This window comes from Macaca mulatta, chromosome 11 (genome assembly GCF_049350105.2).
Source record: "Macaca mulatta isolate MMU2019108-1 chromosome 11, T2T-MMU8v2.0, whole genome shotgun sequence".
Classification (NCBI taxonomy): Eukaryota; Metazoa; Chordata; class Mammalia; order Primates; family Cercopithecidae; genus Macaca; species Macaca mulatta.
The window spans coordinates 100,791,813-100,811,551 of NC_133416.1; the positions used below are offsets into that span (position 1 = coordinate 100,791,813).

The 19,739-nt window shown below is 42.1% G+C and overlaps 1 protein-coding gene across 2 annotated transcripts in view; it reads left to right on the plus strand.

Annotated features, from left to right (window-relative positions):
• The first annotated feature begins 10,493 nt into the window (after positions 1-10,493).
• MRPL42 (mitochondrial ribosomal protein L42) overlaps positions 10,494-19,739 on the plus strand; it is a 35,345-nt gene continuing 26,099 nt past the window's right edge. For both annotated transcript variants that reach the window (XM_015152447.3, XM_077954766.1), the window contains exons 1-3: positions 10,494-10,531; positions 12,161-12,324; positions 18,627-18,690. In XM_015152447.3, the coding sequence (XP_015007933.1) occupies positions 12,255-12,324; positions 18,627-18,690 (134 nt within the window). In that variant the 5' untranslated portion in view covers positions 10,494-10,531; positions 12,161-12,254. The remainder of the gene's footprint in view (positions 10,532-12,160; positions 12,325-18,626; positions 18,691-19,739) is intronic.

Sequence of the window (19,739 nt, forward strand, 5' to 3'; positions counted from 1 at the left end):
GTTATCATTGTTGAAGCTGAATGAGAGGTATCTGGTTGTTTACTATACTATTCTTTCTAATTTTGAATATGTTTGAAATTTTCTGTAATAAGTCTTTAAATATTAGAATCATAGGTCAGGCACAGTGGCTCATACCTGTATTCTCAGCATTTGGGGAGAATAAGGTGGGAGGATGTCTTGAACCCAGGAGTTTGAGACAAGCCTGAGCAATATGGTGAGACCCCCATATATACATTTAAAAAAATAGCTTTGCATGGTGGTGCACCTGTGGTTCCAGCTACTTGGGAGGCTGAGGTGGGGGGATCACTTGAGTCCAGAATGTCAAGGCTGCAGTGAGGCGTGATGGTACCACTGCCCTCCACCCTGGGTGACAGAGTGAGACCCCATCTGAAAAAAAAATCAGAATTACAAAGATAAACTAATAGGCCACAAAGTGAATCTAATATATTCTAAGGACTTACATATAGAATACATACACACAAATCATATATATAGTAATATATGATGTGTATATATGCACATACCATACATTATATATGATGTGTACACATATATACACATAGCCATATATACACACACATATATATATGTCTGTAATGAAATAAACCAGATCCACCTAGAGTGCTATTTTCCAGTATACACGCACAAGCACACACACACACGCGTGTCTACATCACAGGTTGGCATCTGCAGTGGCAGGGGACAGTCTTGTGTCTTATGAGACTGGGCCCTTAACCCATGGGAGATGGGAAAGATGGAGAGGTCAGGGTAATTATTACTCTGGGTTACTCCTTCAAGGTCACCTCAGGCTGGCTATGCCCTTCAGTTGAAGATTACTGCCCCTCTCAAGGTAGCTGCTGCAGGACTCTCTTTTTCTGGGCTCTGATAACCGCTCCCTCTCTTTGTACCTTCAGGCCTGGAGGGGCATGAAGGAACAGCCAGTTTTACTAAGCCCAAATTCTTCTTCTTCTGCTACCACTGCTACTACTACTGCTACTACTACTACTACTACTACTACTACTACTACTATTACTGCTACTACCTGTGATCCTGTGATTCCCCTACATACCACTCACACTTCTGTGAAGACACCTTCTGTAAACAAACCCTCCTGAAACCATCCCGATTTGAGTAAGTCAACTGTTTTCTTCTGGGACCCTAACAGATATAGCAATCTTTTTGTTTTTATTTTTGTTTAGACAAAGTCTCCCTCTATTGCCCAGACTGGAGTGCAATGGCGTGATCTTGGCTCATTGCAACCTCCACCTCCTGGATTCAAGCGATTCTCCTGCTTCAGCCTCCCAAGTAGCTGGGACTACAGGTGAGTGCCACCACACCCAGCTAATTTTTGTATTTGTAGTAGAGATGGGATTTTGCCATGTTGGTGAGGCTGGTCTCCAACTCCTGACCTCGGGTGATCCACCCGCCTCAGCCTCCTAAAGTGCTGAAATTACAGGAATGAGCCACTGTGCCTGGCCATTATTGTTCATTTTAGACCAGATTTATTTTTTCATTTTTAGTTACATTCATTAGATTATTCTTGGTAGTCAAAAGGGAAGGCTTTTATTTTAATGCCTAGGAAATAAGTCATCTCCTTGGTATAGATTTTCACAAAAATTATTAGACAAGATTTTGTTAAGCATCTATAAGATATGATTATGGTTAGCTTTCATTGAGTGCTTACTACCTGCTAGGTACTTTGCTAAGCTTTTTGCTCACTTTCTGTTATTTATTCCACTCAACAATTCTATAAAGTAGATTACAGGTGTGAACCACCGCACCCAGCCAGAAAACATAGTATCCTACTTTTACAAAGGATAAACTGTGACTCAAAAATATTAAGTAATTAAATTACCCCAAATAACATAATTAAGAAGGAAGGAGGGAGATTCAAATTTAGGCAGCTAGATTCTCAGACTCCATTTCTTAACCTCTGTACTCTACTGCCTACCTAACATTATGTTGAGCCTCCAGGAGCTATAAAGAAAATGATTAAGATGGTCCTGGCTGGGCATAGTGGCTCATGCCTGTAATCCAAGCACTTTGAGAGGCTGAGGTGGGTGGATCACTTGAGGCAAGGAGTTTGAGACCAGCCTGGGCAACATGACGAAACTCAGTCTTTACAAAAAGTACAAAAAATTAGCCAGGGGTGGTGGTTTGTTCCTGTAGTCCCAGCCACTAGGGAGGCTGAGGTGGGAGGATTGCTTAAGCCTGGGAAGCAGAGGTTGCAGTGAGCTGAAATCGCACCAATGCATTCCAGCCTGGGTGACAGCACAGGACCCAGTCTCAAAAATTTAAAAAACAATAATTTTTAAAAATCCTATTAAAAAAAGAAATAAGATGGTCCTACACATGGGGAACCCTTTAAGATCTTAAAGATAGAGAAGACATTAAGTGTAAAACTCGTTTGGAATGTTCATAAGAAAACTTTTGAAGGAATAGTAGTTTATAACTTGTGATCTGTATTGTATTCAGTGGAATAGAGGACCTTACATTTTTATCATTACTAATCCTTCATAGATATTTTTCTTGAATGATTTCTGATTTGAATTATTTTGATCCTGTCATTTCAGTTAGCATTAGTTTCCACTGTTAGTAAAAGACAAAGGTTAGGTTGCTGCGCAGCAGGCTAATACTTTGTCTTTTACTAACAGAGCAGCCGTTTGTCTTCACAGATTATATGGCAAATTATATTCACTTCCTCAGGAAAGCCTTTCCTGTCCTGAGAACACTAGTCAGATGTTGCTGGTATGTGCTCCATGACATCCCTTTCCTCTGAGACACTCAACATAATTGTCATAAAATAATTAATCCCATCGTTATATATTTAATATCTGTCACCCTCTGACTATGTAATCTGTGAAGACTGCTGCTCTGGTGTCTGGCGAAAATTGGTGCAATGACTTTTGCACTAACTTTTGCCATTACTGTAAATGACAAAAACCGCAATCACTATAACAGCAGCTCAAACAAGATAAAAGTTTACTTCTCTCTTTTGTCAAAATCTGTAGTAGGAAGTCTCAGGAACCTTGTCTACAAAGTCATCAAAAATCCAGACTCTTTCCAGCTGACTGCTCCATCATTCCAAGGTTAAGGCCATCCTGGGATTCTACAATAATGACCATTAAATCCACCCTCCAAGAGGAAGGATGAAGTAGGGAGCAAAGGGTGCATACCAGTTGGCTTGAAGGAAGTCACATGACCACATCTAGGCTTGCAAGGGAAGCTGAAAAATGTAAATTTTTTTTTTTTTTTTTTTGAGACAGGCTCTCAGTCTGTCACCTGGGCTGGAGTGCAGTGGCACAATTTTGGCTCACTGCCAAACCTCTGCCTTGCAGGTTCAGGCGGTTCTTGTGCCTCAGCCTCCTGAGTAGCTGGGATTACAGGCATGTGCCACCATGCCAGGCTAATTTTTTGTCAAAAAAAAAAAAAGTGTGAATTTTATAATTGTGAGTAACCACATACCCCTGAATTAGGGGTTCTGTTAATACAGAGGAAGGGGAGAAACATCTGTTAGGGGATAGCTTGCAGTTTCTGCTACAGATTTCTCAGTTTGTGGTGGGAACATTAATCCCTATGATTTAAGGTATAACATTTATCATAACAAGAAAAAGCAAGCACTTCTTAAAGAGAACACTTAGTGCTTACTAGAAAAACAGGGTCTTGATTTTTGGTTAAGTTTGAAATGATGTGGTCTCCTAGAAAGCTTTATTTGTTAATTATTTTTTTAGGCCACTCAAGTGAAGCAGCGGGAGTGGAGAAGGAACAAAAATATCTGTAACTGGTTATGATCAATGAGTTGTAAACCCTGCTGCACTTGAACCAGCCAGTTTTTAAGTGTTGGCTGTCAGGAATAACATGAAAATAAATCTGCCTTTGCCGTCAGCCTCATTGCTTTTGCTAGCACCCTATATTCTAGTCACACAGGCCTTATTTATTTATTTATTTACTTATTTATTGACAGGGTCTTGCTATGCTTCCCAGGCTGGTCTTGAACTCCTGGTTTCAAGTGATCCTCCTGCCTTACCATGCCTCCACCCCTACCACAAGTTGCTGGGATTACAGGTTGAGCCACCACTCCAGCTCTTTTGTTTCTTAGAAGAATCATACTACTTCCTATTTCAGCGCCTTCACACGGGCTGCTCCCTCAGGCCCTCTTCCTCTACCTAACTTCTCCTCTTCCTTCACATTTCCGCTTAAATTCACTTCCTCAGGAAAGCCTTTCCTGTCCTGAGAACACTAGTCAGATGTTCCTGGTATGTGCTCCATGACATCCCTTTCCTCTGAGACACTCAGTAAAATTGTCATAAAATAATTAATCCCATCAGTATATATTTAGTTATCTGTCACCCTCTGACGATATAATCTGTGAAGACTGCTGCTCTGGTGTCTGGTACATATAATAGGTCCTCAATAAATATTTATTAGATAAGTAAATGAATTAGAATAAATTAAAAATCTAGGAGTTGCAGGAAAGCACCTAACAATGAATTAACTTTAAAATGAAAACTATCATCTTGGGAGGCTGAGGAAAGACAATCGCTTGAGCCCAGGAGTTTGAGTCCAGGCTGGGCAAAACAACAAGATCCCATCTCAGAAAAAAAGATGAGAGTTACATTGTAAGGATTTCTTTCTCTTTCTTTTCTTTTTTTTGACAGGGTCTTGCTATGTTGCCCAAGCTGGAGTGCAGTGGCGCAATCATGACTCACTGCAGCCTCAACCTTCTGGGCTCAAGTGATCCTCCCACCTCAGCCTCCTGAGTAGGTGGGACTAGAGGCGTATGCCACCACACCTGGCTAATTTTTTTTAATTTTTTTGTAGAAATAGGGGCCTCACTATGTCACCCAGGCTGGTCTCGAACTCCTGGGCTCAAGCAATTCTCCTGCCTTGGCATCCCAAAGTGCTGGGATTACAGGTGGGAGCCACCATGCCCAGACTTCCAGACTTCTTTTTTTTTTTTTTTTTTTTTTTTTGAGATGGAGTCTCGCCCTGTTGCCCAGGCTGGAGTGCAATGGCACAATCTCGGCTCACTGCAATCTCTGCCTCCCAGCTTCAAATGATTCTCCTGCCTCAGCCTCCTGAGTATCTGGGATTACAGGCACCCGCCACCATGCCCAGCTAATTTTGTATTTTTAGTAGAGACGGGGTTTCACCACGTTGGCCAGGCTGGTCTTGAACTCCTGACCTCATGATCTGCCTGTTTCGGCCTCCCAAAGTGCTGGGATTACAGGCATAAACTGCCACACCTGGCCCCAGACTTCATTTTTAAAAAACAAAATTTTAAGTTTTAGGGTCTCACTATGTGGCCCAGCCTGGTCTTAAACTCCTGGGCTCAAGAGATCCTCTGCCTTGGCCTCTGATAGTGCTGGGATTACAGGCATGAGCCATCATAACCAGTGCAAAGATCTTTAATAATCGAAATAACCCTTTAAGTCCTGATGATCTCTAGGAGACTTGTAGTTCTACACTGACAATATATAGGGTGTTCATAGGAAAAAAATATGTGCATACATGTATATGTATACTTATTTATATATGCATATTAACAGTAATAGGAGAAAACCTAAAAATAATGTGTTTGTGTAAAAGAAAGGGAGACTGAAGGAGAATAAGGCTATCTAGTTCATATCTCAGCTCCACCATTTACTTGCCATAGAACTTTAGAATAGTACACATAATGTGCTAGATAAATGTTAGCTATTATCATAATATAGATATAAGAAGAGAGCCAGGTTCTGTGGCTCAAGCCTGTAATCCCAATTACTCAGGAGGATGAGGCAGAAGGATTGCCTGAGGCCAGGAGTTTCAGACCAACCTGGGCACTATAGCAAGACCCTGTCTCAAAGAAAAAGAAGAAAATAAATGTCAAGTGAAAAGTTATACATCAAAATGTTAGCAGTGATTATCTCTTGGGTTTTGTTTTTTAAATCTGCATTCATTTTTTAAAAATCTGTTTTATTTGTTGTTGAGATGGGATCTTGCTGTGTTGCTCAGGCTGGTTTTGAACTCATTGGCTCAATCCTCCCCGCTCAGTCTCTTGAGTAGCTGGGATTGCAGGTGCACTCCACAGCACCTAGTCTCATCTATATTTTGTATTTTGAAATAAGCATGGCTCAGTCTAGCACAGAGGTTAGGTTCACGAGCACTGGTAATAGTAGTTCCTGGGTTCAAAGCACAGTAACTTGTGTGACTTTGAACAAGTTGTTAACCTCTCTGTGCCTCTGTCACTTCTGTTTGTAAAATGACAGTCACAATAATTAAGTGTTTAGAAAGATCTTTTTTTTTGAGACAGAGTTTTACTCTGTTGCCCAGGCTGGAGTGCAGTGGTGTGATCTCAGTTCACTGCAACCTCTGCCTCCCAGGTAAAAGCGATACTCCTGCCTCAGCCTCCTGAGTAGCTGGAATTACAGGCATGTGCCAACACGCCCAGCTAATTTTTGTATTTTTAGTAGAGACGGGGTTTCACCATGTTGGTCAGGCTGGTCTGGAACTCCTGACCTCGTGATCCGCCTGCCTCGGCCTCCCAAAGTGTTGGGATTACAGGTGTGAGCCACTGCACCTGGCCAGAAAGATCATTCTCATAGTTTGGTTGTAAGATTGCTCTGGAATCTTTGCTCTCTGATTGATACAAAGAATGACTTTTTTTTCTGGGAAGTTACAGAAGAAAAGGCAATCTCCTTTTAAATGGAAGTCATTTGATGCCAATTCCAAAGTCCTAGAATTTTGTCTGTTTTGTCATTTTACTAGCATGAATTTAAAGCATTTGTAGCTGAGCACAGTGGCTCACACCTATAATTCCAGCACTTTGGGAGGTTGAGGTGGGCGGATCACTTGAGGTCAGGAGTTCAAGACCAGTCTGGCCAACATGGTGAAACTCTGTCTCTACTAAAAATACAAAAATTAGCTGGGCATTGTGGCGGGCACCTGTAATCCCAGCTACTCAGGAGACTGAGGCAGGAGAATCACTTGTACCCAGGAGGTAGAGGTTGCAGTGAGCCAAGATAACATCACTGCACTCCAGCCTGGGTGACAGAGCGGGATGCTATCTTCAAAAAATAAATAAATAAAATAAAATAAAGCACTTTTATGTAGGTCAATGTAAGTTATTTGCTGGTATTTCAAGTTTGTATTTTTAGAAATTATACTTTATAAGTTGCTAGCACTGAACTCTTAAGTTAGGAACACTTTGTGACGTGGCCTCTCTTAACTACTCTGACATTATCGTATTTGTTTTCCTTCTACCTTTCTTACTGCCACTCCTGGGAGACCCTTGCTCAAGGTTATCCTCCTTCATCTGATTTCTAAGTATTGGAATTCCCTGGGGCCAGCCTCTAGGCCCTTTATCTTTTTTTCTATACCTAGTCCAACCTCTACTCTCCAAACACACCTCTTCAAGTACCTGCCTTTTGTTTTTTGTTTTTTGGGGGAGTGGGGTCTCACTCTGTTACTCAGGCTGGAGTGCAGTGGCACGACCACAGCTCACTGCAGCCTCAACCTCCAGGGCTCAAACGATTCTCCTACCTCAGCCTCCTTAGTAGCTGGGATCACAGGTGCGCACCATCAGCCTGACTATTTTTGTGGATTTTTTGTAGAGATGAGGCCTCACTCACTATGTTGCCCGGGCTGCTGCCTCGTTTTGTGTCTCCACTGGAATGTCTCAGAGCCATCTCAAACTCAACAACTCCCAAACAGAAGTATGCATTCCCGCCCTCATCGGACTCCCCAAACCTGCTCCTCTCTCAGTCTTCCTTGTCTTATGAATGGCGCCATTGTCAAGCTAGTCATCAAAGCGTCACCTGAAGTGTCTTCCTCTCTCTCAATCAATCCATCAGCAAGTTAAGTCATTACTTCCAATTTTAAAATACATCTGGACTCTTTCTCTCTCTCTGTCTCCACTGCCACCACCCTCCATCACATGATTTATTGACTGCAGAACTGTAGTAGCTTCCTTGCTAGAAGGAAACTACTAGGCTACTTCTCTTGGAGAGAAGGCTACTCTCCAAACCACTCCTCCCAGGGCAGCCAGAGTAACCTTTTAAAAATAGAAATCAAATTATGTCACTTCTTTTGTGTAAAAATCTCAAGAGACAGGGGCTCACTCTGTCACCCAGGCTGGAGTGCACGGCACGATCATAGCTCACTGCCACCTTGACCTCCTGGGCTCAAGCAATCCTCCCACTTCAGCCTCCTACTCCCAGGGTAGCTAGGACTACAGGCACACAGCACCACCTACTCCATTTAATCTCTACATATGTCCTGTGTCCTAACTCCGTGTTAACCCCTCCAAGACTTATGAAGCCCAACATGACCTGGCTCCAACTCTCCTCATCTCCTGCCACTCTTCTCCACACTGTCCACCCTACTCCAGTATATGGTAAGCTGTTTCCACCACATTAAAGCTTTTGTGTAAGTTGTTCCCTCGCTTAGCCTAAATTGTCTCTCCTCTTTCTTCCCCCAGAAATGTTGGTTTCTTTTCCAGTCTCAGCTTTGTGAGACCTTCCCTGGTCCCACTAAGTGAGTATCCCTATTGGGGACTGGTCCCACTCTGCTCCCAGCCATCAAGACTTGACATCTGGAATAATCTTTGATCCATTCTTCTTACACTTTACGCAGGGAATGTTCAACTAGTCCAGTTGACTGCTCATTCAAATCTGTTTCTCCTCTCTGTCCCTTCCTATTGCATAGTCCAGAAAGGACACAGATGGACCCTCTGTGGGCTTCTACAAGAGCAAAGATTAGCCTCCTGATGTTCCCTGGGAAATGAGGAGACATACTACACAGCCCATATTCAGTTTTCTTTACTATGTGATCTGTGTTCACTTACTTTCAATACTTGTCACTTCAGGAATATGGTTCTTAACTTGTTGAGGGGTTTATCAATTCCCTGGAATACATACTAAAAGCTATAGATTCTTTCTTAGAAAAATATACAAAAGCAACATTTTGCAAATCATGGGAAAAGGGAATTTCTAGGCAACCACTTCTGCTTTACCAGCCAATCATCTGCTGTCTTGGATACTTGCAATGTTATCTAGTCTTTTCATTTGTTCAGCAAACACTTACTGGAGACCTATAATGAGGCCGAGCACAGTCTGAGATGCTGGGTTTGCACATGGTGAAGAACAAGATAGACATATGTCTCTGCCTTCACGGAGCTTACATTATCCAGCATAAGAGTCATTAAACGAGGCTGGGTGCAGTGGTGCACGCCTGTAATCCCAGCACTTTGGGAGGCGGAGGCGGGCAGATCACCTGAGGTAAGGAGTTCAAGATCAGTCCGGCGAACATGGCAAAGTCCCATCTCTGCTAAAAATACAAAAATTAGCTGGGTGTGGTGGTGGGCACCTGTAATCCCAGCTATTCGGGAGGCTGAGGAAGGAGAATCGCTTGAAGCCGAGAGGCAGAGGTTGCAGTAAGCCAAGATCATGCCACTGCACTCCAGCCTGGGCGACAGAGTGAGACTCTGCCTCAAAAAACAAACAAACAAACAAACAAAAAAAAGTTAAACGAGCAAACAAATAATATAAAGTCAGGTAATGGTAAATGTTCTGAAGGAAAATAAAGGGGGGCATGGAATAAGGGTGGGTGAGGCTATTTTAGTGGTGTGGTCCTTTCTAAGATGATATTTGAGAAAGGCCTGTATACAGTAAGGTCAAGAGAAGAGGTGAGAGAAGCGCATTGTTGGCAATGGAAACAGAGAGTGCAAAGGCCCAGGGGCCTTTCCTTCCTCCTAAGATGGAAGGCAAGGTCCAAGATTCTGCATAGTTACTTCCTCCCATAATAGGTAGCCAGCACAGTTCTGAGGGCACAGTGCCAGGTTCTCCAAGTGGAGGGCCTCTTCACATTCTGATTCCAAACGTCCAATTCCTAACCTACACATTTCAGGGCTTCTCGGGAATGTCTCTTCCCCTGGGAAACTTTAACTCATTTACTAAAGGGCAATCTACGATTTCTTTGAATATTAACATAATTTTTTAAAAAAGTACTTGTAGGCTTGCATGGTGGCTCAGGCCTGTAATTCCAGCACTTTGGGAGGTGGAGGTGGGAGGATCGCTTGAGACCAGCGTGGGCAACATAGCAAGATCCCGTCTCTACAAAAATATTAAAAAATTAGCCGGGTGTGGTGGTGTGCGCCTGTAGTACCAGCTACTCAGGACGCTGAGGTGGGAGGATCTCTTGGGCCCAGAAGGTACAGGCTGCAGTGAGCCGTAATGGAGCCATTGCACTCCAGTCTGGGTGACAGAATGAGACTGCCTCACACACACACAAAAAAAGTTTGTTAGTTTCTAAGGGTATGTATTTGGGGCAGTGATTTTGTTTTTCTGGGCACCTTGATAACGTTGCGGCCATGCTGCTACAAATAAAGGCAAGAGTCCATAGCAACGACTCCGCTTTCCCTCTGCGACCGGGCTGCTTTCCCACGGAGACTACATTTCCCAGAATGCCCCGCGGACGGGAGGGCGCGCGCGGCGCTGTTTCTTGGGACCCGGATTGAAACAAGATGGCGGGCTCGTGGTGAGAAGCTGTCAAGGTAACCGCTTCCCTCTAGTCCTTCTGTGGAGGACTCCCTCGAAGCTAGGCAGGCCCACAGTGTTTGTCTGCAGGTGTCGAGGTCTCCCGCCTGTCGTTCCCGGCAGGGCGAGGCTGCCTGCATCCCCAGCCTTTGCCCTTCCTGCAGAAGGGCCGGCATGTGGCCGCGCGCTTCCTGTAGCGCCCCCTTCGTTACCTGGCGGACGCCCGGGGGTGGCTGATGCAGCTTGTGGCTCTAGGGACTCATTTAGGTCGAAGAGTCCGTGTGCTCCTGGTAGCCTGCTCCTCAAACCTCTTACCCTCAGAGGCTACGTGCCTTTTGTTTTGGGGTTGAATTCCGGGCCAAGGGACTTGACCTCTGAAATGATCTTCCTGGGGTGAATAATCTGACTCCCAGCAGAGTGTGCTTGCCTCTGGGCTTCGGTCAGAGGGGACCTAATTTCCCCCAAGATGTTTTGTTCGTGGTCAGAGGTCATGGGTTTACGTCCCACGCATGTCACCTATTAAGCAACGATATACTGGCCAAGTAATCGATTGACCTCTCTGAGCCTTTGTTCTTAATCTGTGAAATGGAGATGCCTGCTTCACAGACTTGTGAAAGTCAGAGCATGTAATGTATATGAAAGTGGATTATAAACTAAAAAGCACACTTATGAGCTCACGGTTAGCAGTGTTAATGTACTGGCAGTGCAAGGTATCAGTGTGAGTGATTTAGCCTAGCAAATAAGAGGACCTGTGTCCTAATTCCCTTTTATCACTATTGGGGGAAGGGCACGGATAGTCGTTGAAGACTATTAAAAACAAGGTTTAACAATGGTTATTTGTCATTTATTCACAACAGCCCATGAAGATTGTGGTTTTCCCCATTTTGTTATTGGAGAAACTGAGGATCATTTAATGACTTGTTATAAAGTTTCCCAGTTTGGCAGTGACTGACTTTAAAGTCCTTGGAAGCAAGACTTTTAAATTTTATACTTTAGTTTCTTCATGAATCAGAATAATCACATGATTAATACGAGAGCAAAATGAAATGGTGGCGAAAGTACCTTGGAAAGTTAAAGACCTTATACACATATAAGATGGTGAAATTTTATCTGGGACTTGAGGGCATTTGTATGCGTTCCTCCAATTGAGTATTTAATAGGCTAAGGATAGGCCTTCTTGTTTGATATTTCTTTATTATTATATTAATGGCTCAGGGCAGACAGAAATATTTAATCAGAAACAGGATAGTACTGTAAGTGACGTAGTATCTTGTATATGGAACCTTGGAGGTTGTACACAGACACGCTAGCATTATGAGAATGAATACTCTGTGTACCATTTGTGAATGACTGTTTCAAGAGTAATTACACATGTACTGAGTATTCAGTAAGTAGAAGGAGCTGCACTGGGTGCAGAGAAGTTTGCATCTAGGATAAATAGTAATGGACATAGTTCCAGTGGTTCTGATCTTATAGTTTGACCGTGTTGCTCTTCGTCCTGTTGTTAAATCGTGTGAATTGCCAAGTTGTTTAAAAGCATTGCTTCAATTGACTTCTAGGCAGTGATTGTTATCTTGTTCTTGTGGTGTTTAATTTAACTTAAGTTTACCATAGGTAGCACTGATTTTTCTTTATCTCTTCGGCAGGAGTAGAAATTGGTATGCCTAGAAGCAGATGTTAAAAGCAGTTTCTCTTCAGAACATCTTTTTTCATACCACTTGATAAGCATCTTGAAACACCATGGCTGTAGCTGCAGTAAAATGGGTGATGTCAAAGAGAACTATCTTGAAACATTTATTTCCAATCCAAAGTAAGTGAAATTTTTTTAATGTTTAAAAAGTTTTAAACTTTTAAGAATATAGAAAATTTAAAGCATTTAGTTATTGTATACACCTGTAATTTGCAGGAGTGTTTGCAGTAATGGAAAGTGGGAGAAAACATGAGATGTGGTGTCTCATGCCTGTAATCCCAGCACTTTGGGAGGTGGGAGGACTGCTTAAGGCCAGGAGTTTGAGACCAGCCTGGGTGACATAGCAAGACCCCCATCTCTAAAAAAAAAAAGTGGATTGGGGAGGGGAATGGATAAATTATGGTACATCTTAACTGTGACTGTCATACAGCTGTTACTGACATGGAAAAATCTCCAAATAGAAACAAAAAAAAAAGCGTGTCAGAACCATATCTATGTATATCTATCATATGATCTTATTTGTATGTTTAAAAGATGATCCATCATATGCATGTGTGCATATGCATAAATGCAGAGGTAAAAGGTCTGGACCAAACAGTGGCTATCTGTGTAGCCCACTCGGGATTTAGCTGAGGGCAGGAGTAAGGGACTGGTCAAGGGTAACTTTCTCTTGTTCAATTACATGTATTGCTTTTTTAGTAGTTCTTAAAATATGCGAATAAAGGGTAAATTTACAGTCCCATATTCCAGAGATAATCATTGTTAATATTTTGGTGGATTCTCATTGTGTTTTTTCTATGTACCTAGCCATTTTAAAAATATGAAATGTAATTTCTGCCTTTTCTAAAGAACTGTATATAGTTAATATTTTCTCGAAAGCTTGTTAATACATGTTTGACAGTCAAAGCATGGACCCAAATAAGTAAATAGAATATTAAAGTCTTTTTTCTCAGCCAACTGTGCTTTCTTTTTTCTTTTCCTGTTTGTAAACTCTGTTCTCCCATTTCTAAAGTAGACATGTATAGAAGGCTACAGTAGGTTTGCCTTTTTATATTTAACTATGTCAGCCAACTTTTTATTTTTATTTTTTATTTTAGATTCAGGGGGTACATATGCAGGTTTGTTACATGGATATATTACATATGCTGAGATTTGGGCTTCAACTCAACCCATCACCCAAATAGTGAATATAGTGCCCAATAGTTAGTTTTTCAACCCTTCCCTCCATCCCTCCCTTCTGTTTTGAGTCACCAGTGTTTATTGTTCCCATTTTTGTGTCCATATGTACCCAATGTTTACCTCCTACATGTAAGTGAGAACATGTAGTATTTGGCTGTTTTTGCATTAATTCACTTAGGATAATGGCCTCCAGCTGCATCTATGTTGCTGCAAAGGACGTGATTTTATTTGTTTTAATGTCTGGCTAATAATCCATGGTGTACATATATACCACATATTATTTATCCAGTCTGCCGTTGATGGGCTTGTTTCCATGTCTTTGCTATTGTGAATAGTGCACTGATAAACATGCAAGTGCAGCTGACTGTTTTTTTTTTTTTTTTTTTTTTTGAGACGGAGTTTTGTTCTTGTTGCCCAGGCTGGAGTGCAATGGTGCAATCTCTGGCTCACCGCAACCTCTGCCTCCTGGGTTCAAGCAATTCTCCTGCCTCAACTTCCCAAGCAGCTGGGATCACAGGCCAGCACACCCAGCTAATTTTGTATTTTCAGTAGAGACGGGGGTTTCTCCACGTTGGTCAGGCTGGTCTCGAACTCCCAACCTCAGGTGATCCGCCCGCCTCAGCCTCCCAAAGTGCTGGGATTACAGGCGTGTGAGCCATCGCGCCTGGGGTGCAGCTGACTTTGTAAATACAACTCTGCTTGACCTTGACCTTTGTCTCTTCTTTCTTATTTCCTGTTTACCACCATTTGTAATTGAAAGTTTGTTTATTGAATTAAAGAGAAAAGAGCTATTTGAAGAATAGAGTAAAAGTAAAGTAATAAATAGGCAATTTGTTATGCTTGAGGCGGGAAAAATATTTTACTCAGTAAACACCTTTGTTGAATAGAATGCTCAAAGGTTTGTTAGATCCTACTCTATTTTATTTTATTTTGTTTTTTGAGACTGAATCTTGCTCCATTGTTCAGGCTGGAGCACAGAGGCATGATCTTGGCACATGGCAACCTCTGTTTCCCGGGTTCAAGTGATTCTCCTGCCTCAGCCTCCCGAGTAGCCGGGATTATAGGCACCTACCACCATGCCTGGTTAATATTTGTATTTTTAGTAGAGGTAGAGCTTCACCGTGTTGGCCAGGCTGGTCTTGAACTGCCAACCTCAAATGATCTGCCTGCCTTGGCCTCCCGAAGTGCTGGGATTGCAGGTGTGAGCCATTGCGCCTGTCCTAGTTTTTGTATTTTTAGTAGGGAAGGGGTTTCACCATCTTGGCCAGACTGGTCTCAAACTCCTGACCTCAAGTGGTCTGCCACCTCAGCCTCCCAGAGTGCTGGAATTATAGGCGTGAGCCACCGCACCCGGCCACCAAATCCTGCTCTTATAGGAAGCTTTCTATCCCTGCTTCCTTGCTTGCCCTACTGTCCCCTTTTTTAGGGCCCTAAACATAATAACATTTATTACATTATATTCAAAGTAAAATCAACTTAGAGTTCAGTAAATGGAATAGGAGATTGCTTAAGAGACTTTGGATATAAACTAAAATAAGTCACAACAAAACTACAATCAGCATTTGATTATCTAGGAGCATTTTTGTTGTGAGAATTGGAAGAAAGACCCTTACTTCTTAGCCTACTCTTTGCCTTGCAGGAACCTAGCTCCTAGACTAATGAGAAGTCAGATCCAATCAGTTTTTACATAGTCTATGTTTTGAAGCAATTAGTCCTCACACAGGCCCATCAGAAAACCAATTAATGTGTCCCTGGATAATTGAAAATTGTTTATATATCTTTTTCCCCACTGGATTTGCCACTAAGTTTGTACTGTATCTAATTCATTTTGGTGTCCCTGGTGCCTCTCATCATGATAGGAGATATATCAGTGTTTGTTGAAGTAATCTGAATGGATTAGAGTTACTCTCAAAATACCTAATTAACTAAGCATTAGGTTACCCTAGAAAATCATTCCGTTATCAGTCATCCTAATACTCAGTGACCTAACTTCTTATGTCCTAAAAGTCCCTTATACTGCGAAGTTCCTACTACTACTGTTATTGAAAGTAAAGGGCTGGGCATGGTGGCTCACACCTGTAATACCAGCACTTTGGGAGGCTGAGGCAGGCTCCGAAGTTTGAGACCAGGCTGGGCAATGTGACAAAATGCCATTTCTATAAAAGTTACAAAAATTAGCTGGGCGAGGTGGTGCGCTCCTGTGGTCCCAGGAGGGAGGCAGCCTACTCGGGAGGCAGCCTTCTCAGGAGGCTGAGGTAGGAAGACTGCTTGAGTCCAGGAGTTCGAGGCTGTGATTGTGCCATTGCATTCCAGCCTGGGAGACAGAGCGAGACCCTGTCTCAAAAATAAAAAATTAAAATTAAAGAAAGTTTCATTACTGTTATTATTGATGTTTAATAAAAAAGGGAAGAACATTAAGATTGGAGGCAAAGCGAAATCATGATTAAGGAAGGAAGTTCAATGAGCAAAAATAAAAAGGCTTCCCTATATTCTAGAAGGAATATTTTAAAATTTCCCAAATGGTCAGTCAGCCTGGGAATGTAGAGCACTTTACAGTTTTCAAAGCATGTTAAGCCATTTGATCCTTATAACAGTTTTGATTTTGGTAACCCATGTAGTATTATCCTCTTTATGAAGGTAAGGAAACTTGAGTTCTGTGGCCCTCATAAGTTTACCTAGGGTCACATATTTGGTAAATGAGAACTGTGACCAAAATCTGGATCTCCCCACCTTACTTTGTCCAGTATACTTTCTACTGTACTTCCTTTTCAGTAGCAAGGTAAAATACTGAGCATTTGAAGATGGGACAACTTTTAGCTTTCATAGCTCTTTTCTTTTTTTTTTTTTTTTTTTGAGACGGAGTCTCGCTCTGCGCCCAGGCTGGATGGCATTGGCCAGATCTCAGCTCACTGCAAGCTCCGCCTCCCGGGTTTATGCCATTCTCCTGCCTCAGCCTCCCTAGTAGCTGGGACTACAGGTGCCCGCCACCTCGCCCAGCTAGTTTTTTTGAATTTTTTAGTAGAGACGGGGTTTCACCGTGTTAGCCAGGATGGTCTCGATCTCCTGACCTCGTGTTCCGCCCGTCTCGGCCTCCCAAAGTGCTGGGATTACAGGCTTGAGCCACCGCGCCCGGCTAGCTCTTTTCAAAATGTAATTAAACATATATATGTAACAAGAATAACTCATAAATTACAGAAATTATTGTTAATTGAAGTTCTTCTGGCACATTGAATTGCTTTGGCTTGATTGGTGTTAACTTCGGCATTGGTCCTAATTATATATTTAGAGCTTCTGCTACCTCTATATCCAGAACTTCCACTGGTAAAATGTCAGGTAATGAATGTTTCTTTTTTTTTTTTTTTTTTTCGAGGTAGGTCTCACTCTGTTGCCCAGGCTGGAGTGCAGTGGCGCAGTCTTGGCCCACTGCAGCCTTGACCTCCCTGGGCTCAGATGTTCCTACTATCTTAGTCTCCCAAGTAAGCAAGACTACAGATGTGCACCACCATGTCTGCTTATTTACTTATTTATTTATTTATTTATTTATTTTTGAGATGGAGTTTCACTCTTGGGATTACAGGCATGCATCAACATGCCTGGCCAGTTTTTTGTATTTTTAGTAGAGAGGGGGTTTCACCATGTTGGCCAGGCTGGTCTCGAATTCCTGACCTCAAGTGATCCACCTGCCCTGGCCTCCCGAAGTGCTGGGATTACAGGAATGAGCCACTGTGCCTGGCAAGTGTTAGACTTTTAAGGATGAGGGGTATTTGAACAAAATGGGGATGGAATTCCATACTGAGGACATGGTGAAGGCATGGAGATAGGGAAGGCAGGATAGGTTACAGTCCTATATCACAGGAACAAGAGGCTCTGACTTTGATTCTTGGCATTAATCAAGATGCATTCAAAACTTGCTTTTAACTATATTGAATTACTTTTAAATTTTTTTCTTTGTGTTAAAAGAATATCCTTTTTTTGAACATAGGAGAACCTTTCACAAGCTTTTAAAAAAGCAATTATGGCCGGGCACGGTGGCTCACGCCTGTAATCCCAGCACTTTGGGAGGCTGAGGCAGGTGGATCACGAGGTCAGGAGATTAAGACCATCCTGGCTAACATGGTGAAACCCCATCTCTACTAAAAATACAAAAAATTAGCCTGGCGTGGTGGCGGGTGCCTGTACTCCTAGCTACTCAGGAGGCTGAGGCAGGAGAATGGCGTGAACCCGGGAGGCAGAGCTTGCAGTGAGCCGAGATCGTGCCACTGCACTCCAGCCTGGGCGGCAGAGCGAGACTGCATCTCAAAAAAAAAAAAGAGCAATTATGGCTCTTGAATTTGCAGGTATTCTAAAAAAGGAAAATATGCTTTAAAATGTAAGCATTTTGATTAAGAAAAGTTAATTTTGAACAGATTATTTCATATTTCATCACTTCATCGCTCCCTTATAAACTCTGCACCTTGGAAAACCCAAATACTTTATTTTTATTTATTTACTTTTTTGAAACGGAGTTTCGCTCTTGTTGCTCAGGCTGGAGTGCAATGGCATGATCTCAGCTCACTGCAACCTCTGCTTCCTGGGTTCAAGCAATTCTCCTGCTTCAGCCTCCTGAGTAGCTGACCACGCCTGGCTAATTTTGTATTTTTAGTAGAGACAAGGTTTCACCATGTTGGTCAGGCTGGTCTTGAACTCCTTGACCTTAGGTGATCTGCCCGCCTTGGTCTCCCAAAGTGTTGGGATTACAGGTGTGAGCCACTGCACCTCGCCCCAAATACTTTAAGTTCTTTCTTGGAAAGGCTGGAGTACCCAAATACTTTTAATTTTTATTTTACCTGGAGTCCTTGCACCTGTTACTCCCTCTGCTAGAAACATTGTTTTTATCTCTTATCAATTCTTATTTTCTCATTCTTTAGAGCACCTTGGACATCACCTCCACTGAAAAGGCTTTCTTGAACCTGCACAATTTGTTTGGTAGCCTTTCTGTGTGACCCATCTTTGCCAGTGTTTACCAGTCCTAACAGTGCTTATCCTCTATGTTGTAGTTGTTTGTCTGTCTCTCTCACAAGCAGACTATACCCTTTTGAGGGTTGGGACTGAGTTTTGTTTGTTGTTGAATCTCTAGCCCCTAGCACAAGCCTGTTTCATAGTAAACAGTAAATGTTGGTTGAATGAGTAAAACTAGCTTTAAATTTATGGAGAAAATATGCTCAAATTAACTAAATCTATTTTACTTTTTGGGGTTTTTGCAGATGGAGCTTTATATTGTGTTTGTCATAAATCTACGTATTCTCCTCTACCAGATGACTATAATTGGTATGTATTAAAACTCAACTGAAAAAATAATAGTCTTAGCTATATCTGAAATAATTTAATTTTATTTCTTGTTTTGATGTCTTACGCTTTCGTTTCTCATTATTCTTTCCTTAATTTTGTTTTTTAAAATTGTTTTAATGATTTTATTTACCCAGTATCTGAGCTTATAAACATTTTAAATAAAAATTATTATCATTGTGTTTCATTGAATATTTAATTTGTTGTAAGACAGACATGCTGTTTAGAACTGCCGTCCTTTCTAAAGCATGCTTTAGCTTTTTGGAAAAGTTAATTCGTTTTTATAGGGTTCATATCTGTTAGCTTAAGCTATTATTTATCTTTTCTTTTGTTTGATATTGAATAATCCTAAATTACACATACTTAATTTAACCACCATTCATTTGGTACTTATTCAATTTAGTCACTATGATAAGAACTAGGAATAACATATGACATTGTCTTTTTCCTCTGCAGCAGAGTCTGATATGCAGAAACTGCAACATATTTTCTTAATCTGTGTTGTTTTTATTACAAAATGATAATAAAAATATTTTTTCTTCTCTCTTGACACTAGTTTTATTTTTATTTTGTTTTCGAGATGGGGTCTTGTTCTGTCGCCCAGGCTAGAGAGCAGTGGTGTGATCTTGGCTCACTGCAACCTCCACCTCCCATGTTCAGGCGATTTTCCAGCCTCAGCCTCCTGAGTAGCTGAGACTATAGGCGCGTGCCACCATGCCTGGCTAATTTTTGTATTTTTAGTAGAGATGGGGTTTCACCATGTTAGCCAGGCTGGTCTCAAAGTCCTTACCTCAGGTAATCTGCCCACCTGGGCCTCCCAAAATGCTGGAATTACAGGCGTGAGGCACTGCAACTGACCTTTTATTTTTTTGAGACAGGTTCTCACTTTGTCACCCAGGCTGGAATGCAGTGGCGCTATCTCAGCTCACTGGAGCCTCAACTTGCGAGGTTCAAGTAATCCTCTTGCCTCAGCCCCCAAGCGGCTGGGACTACAGGTGTGTGCCACCACACCCAGCTAATTCTGTATTTTT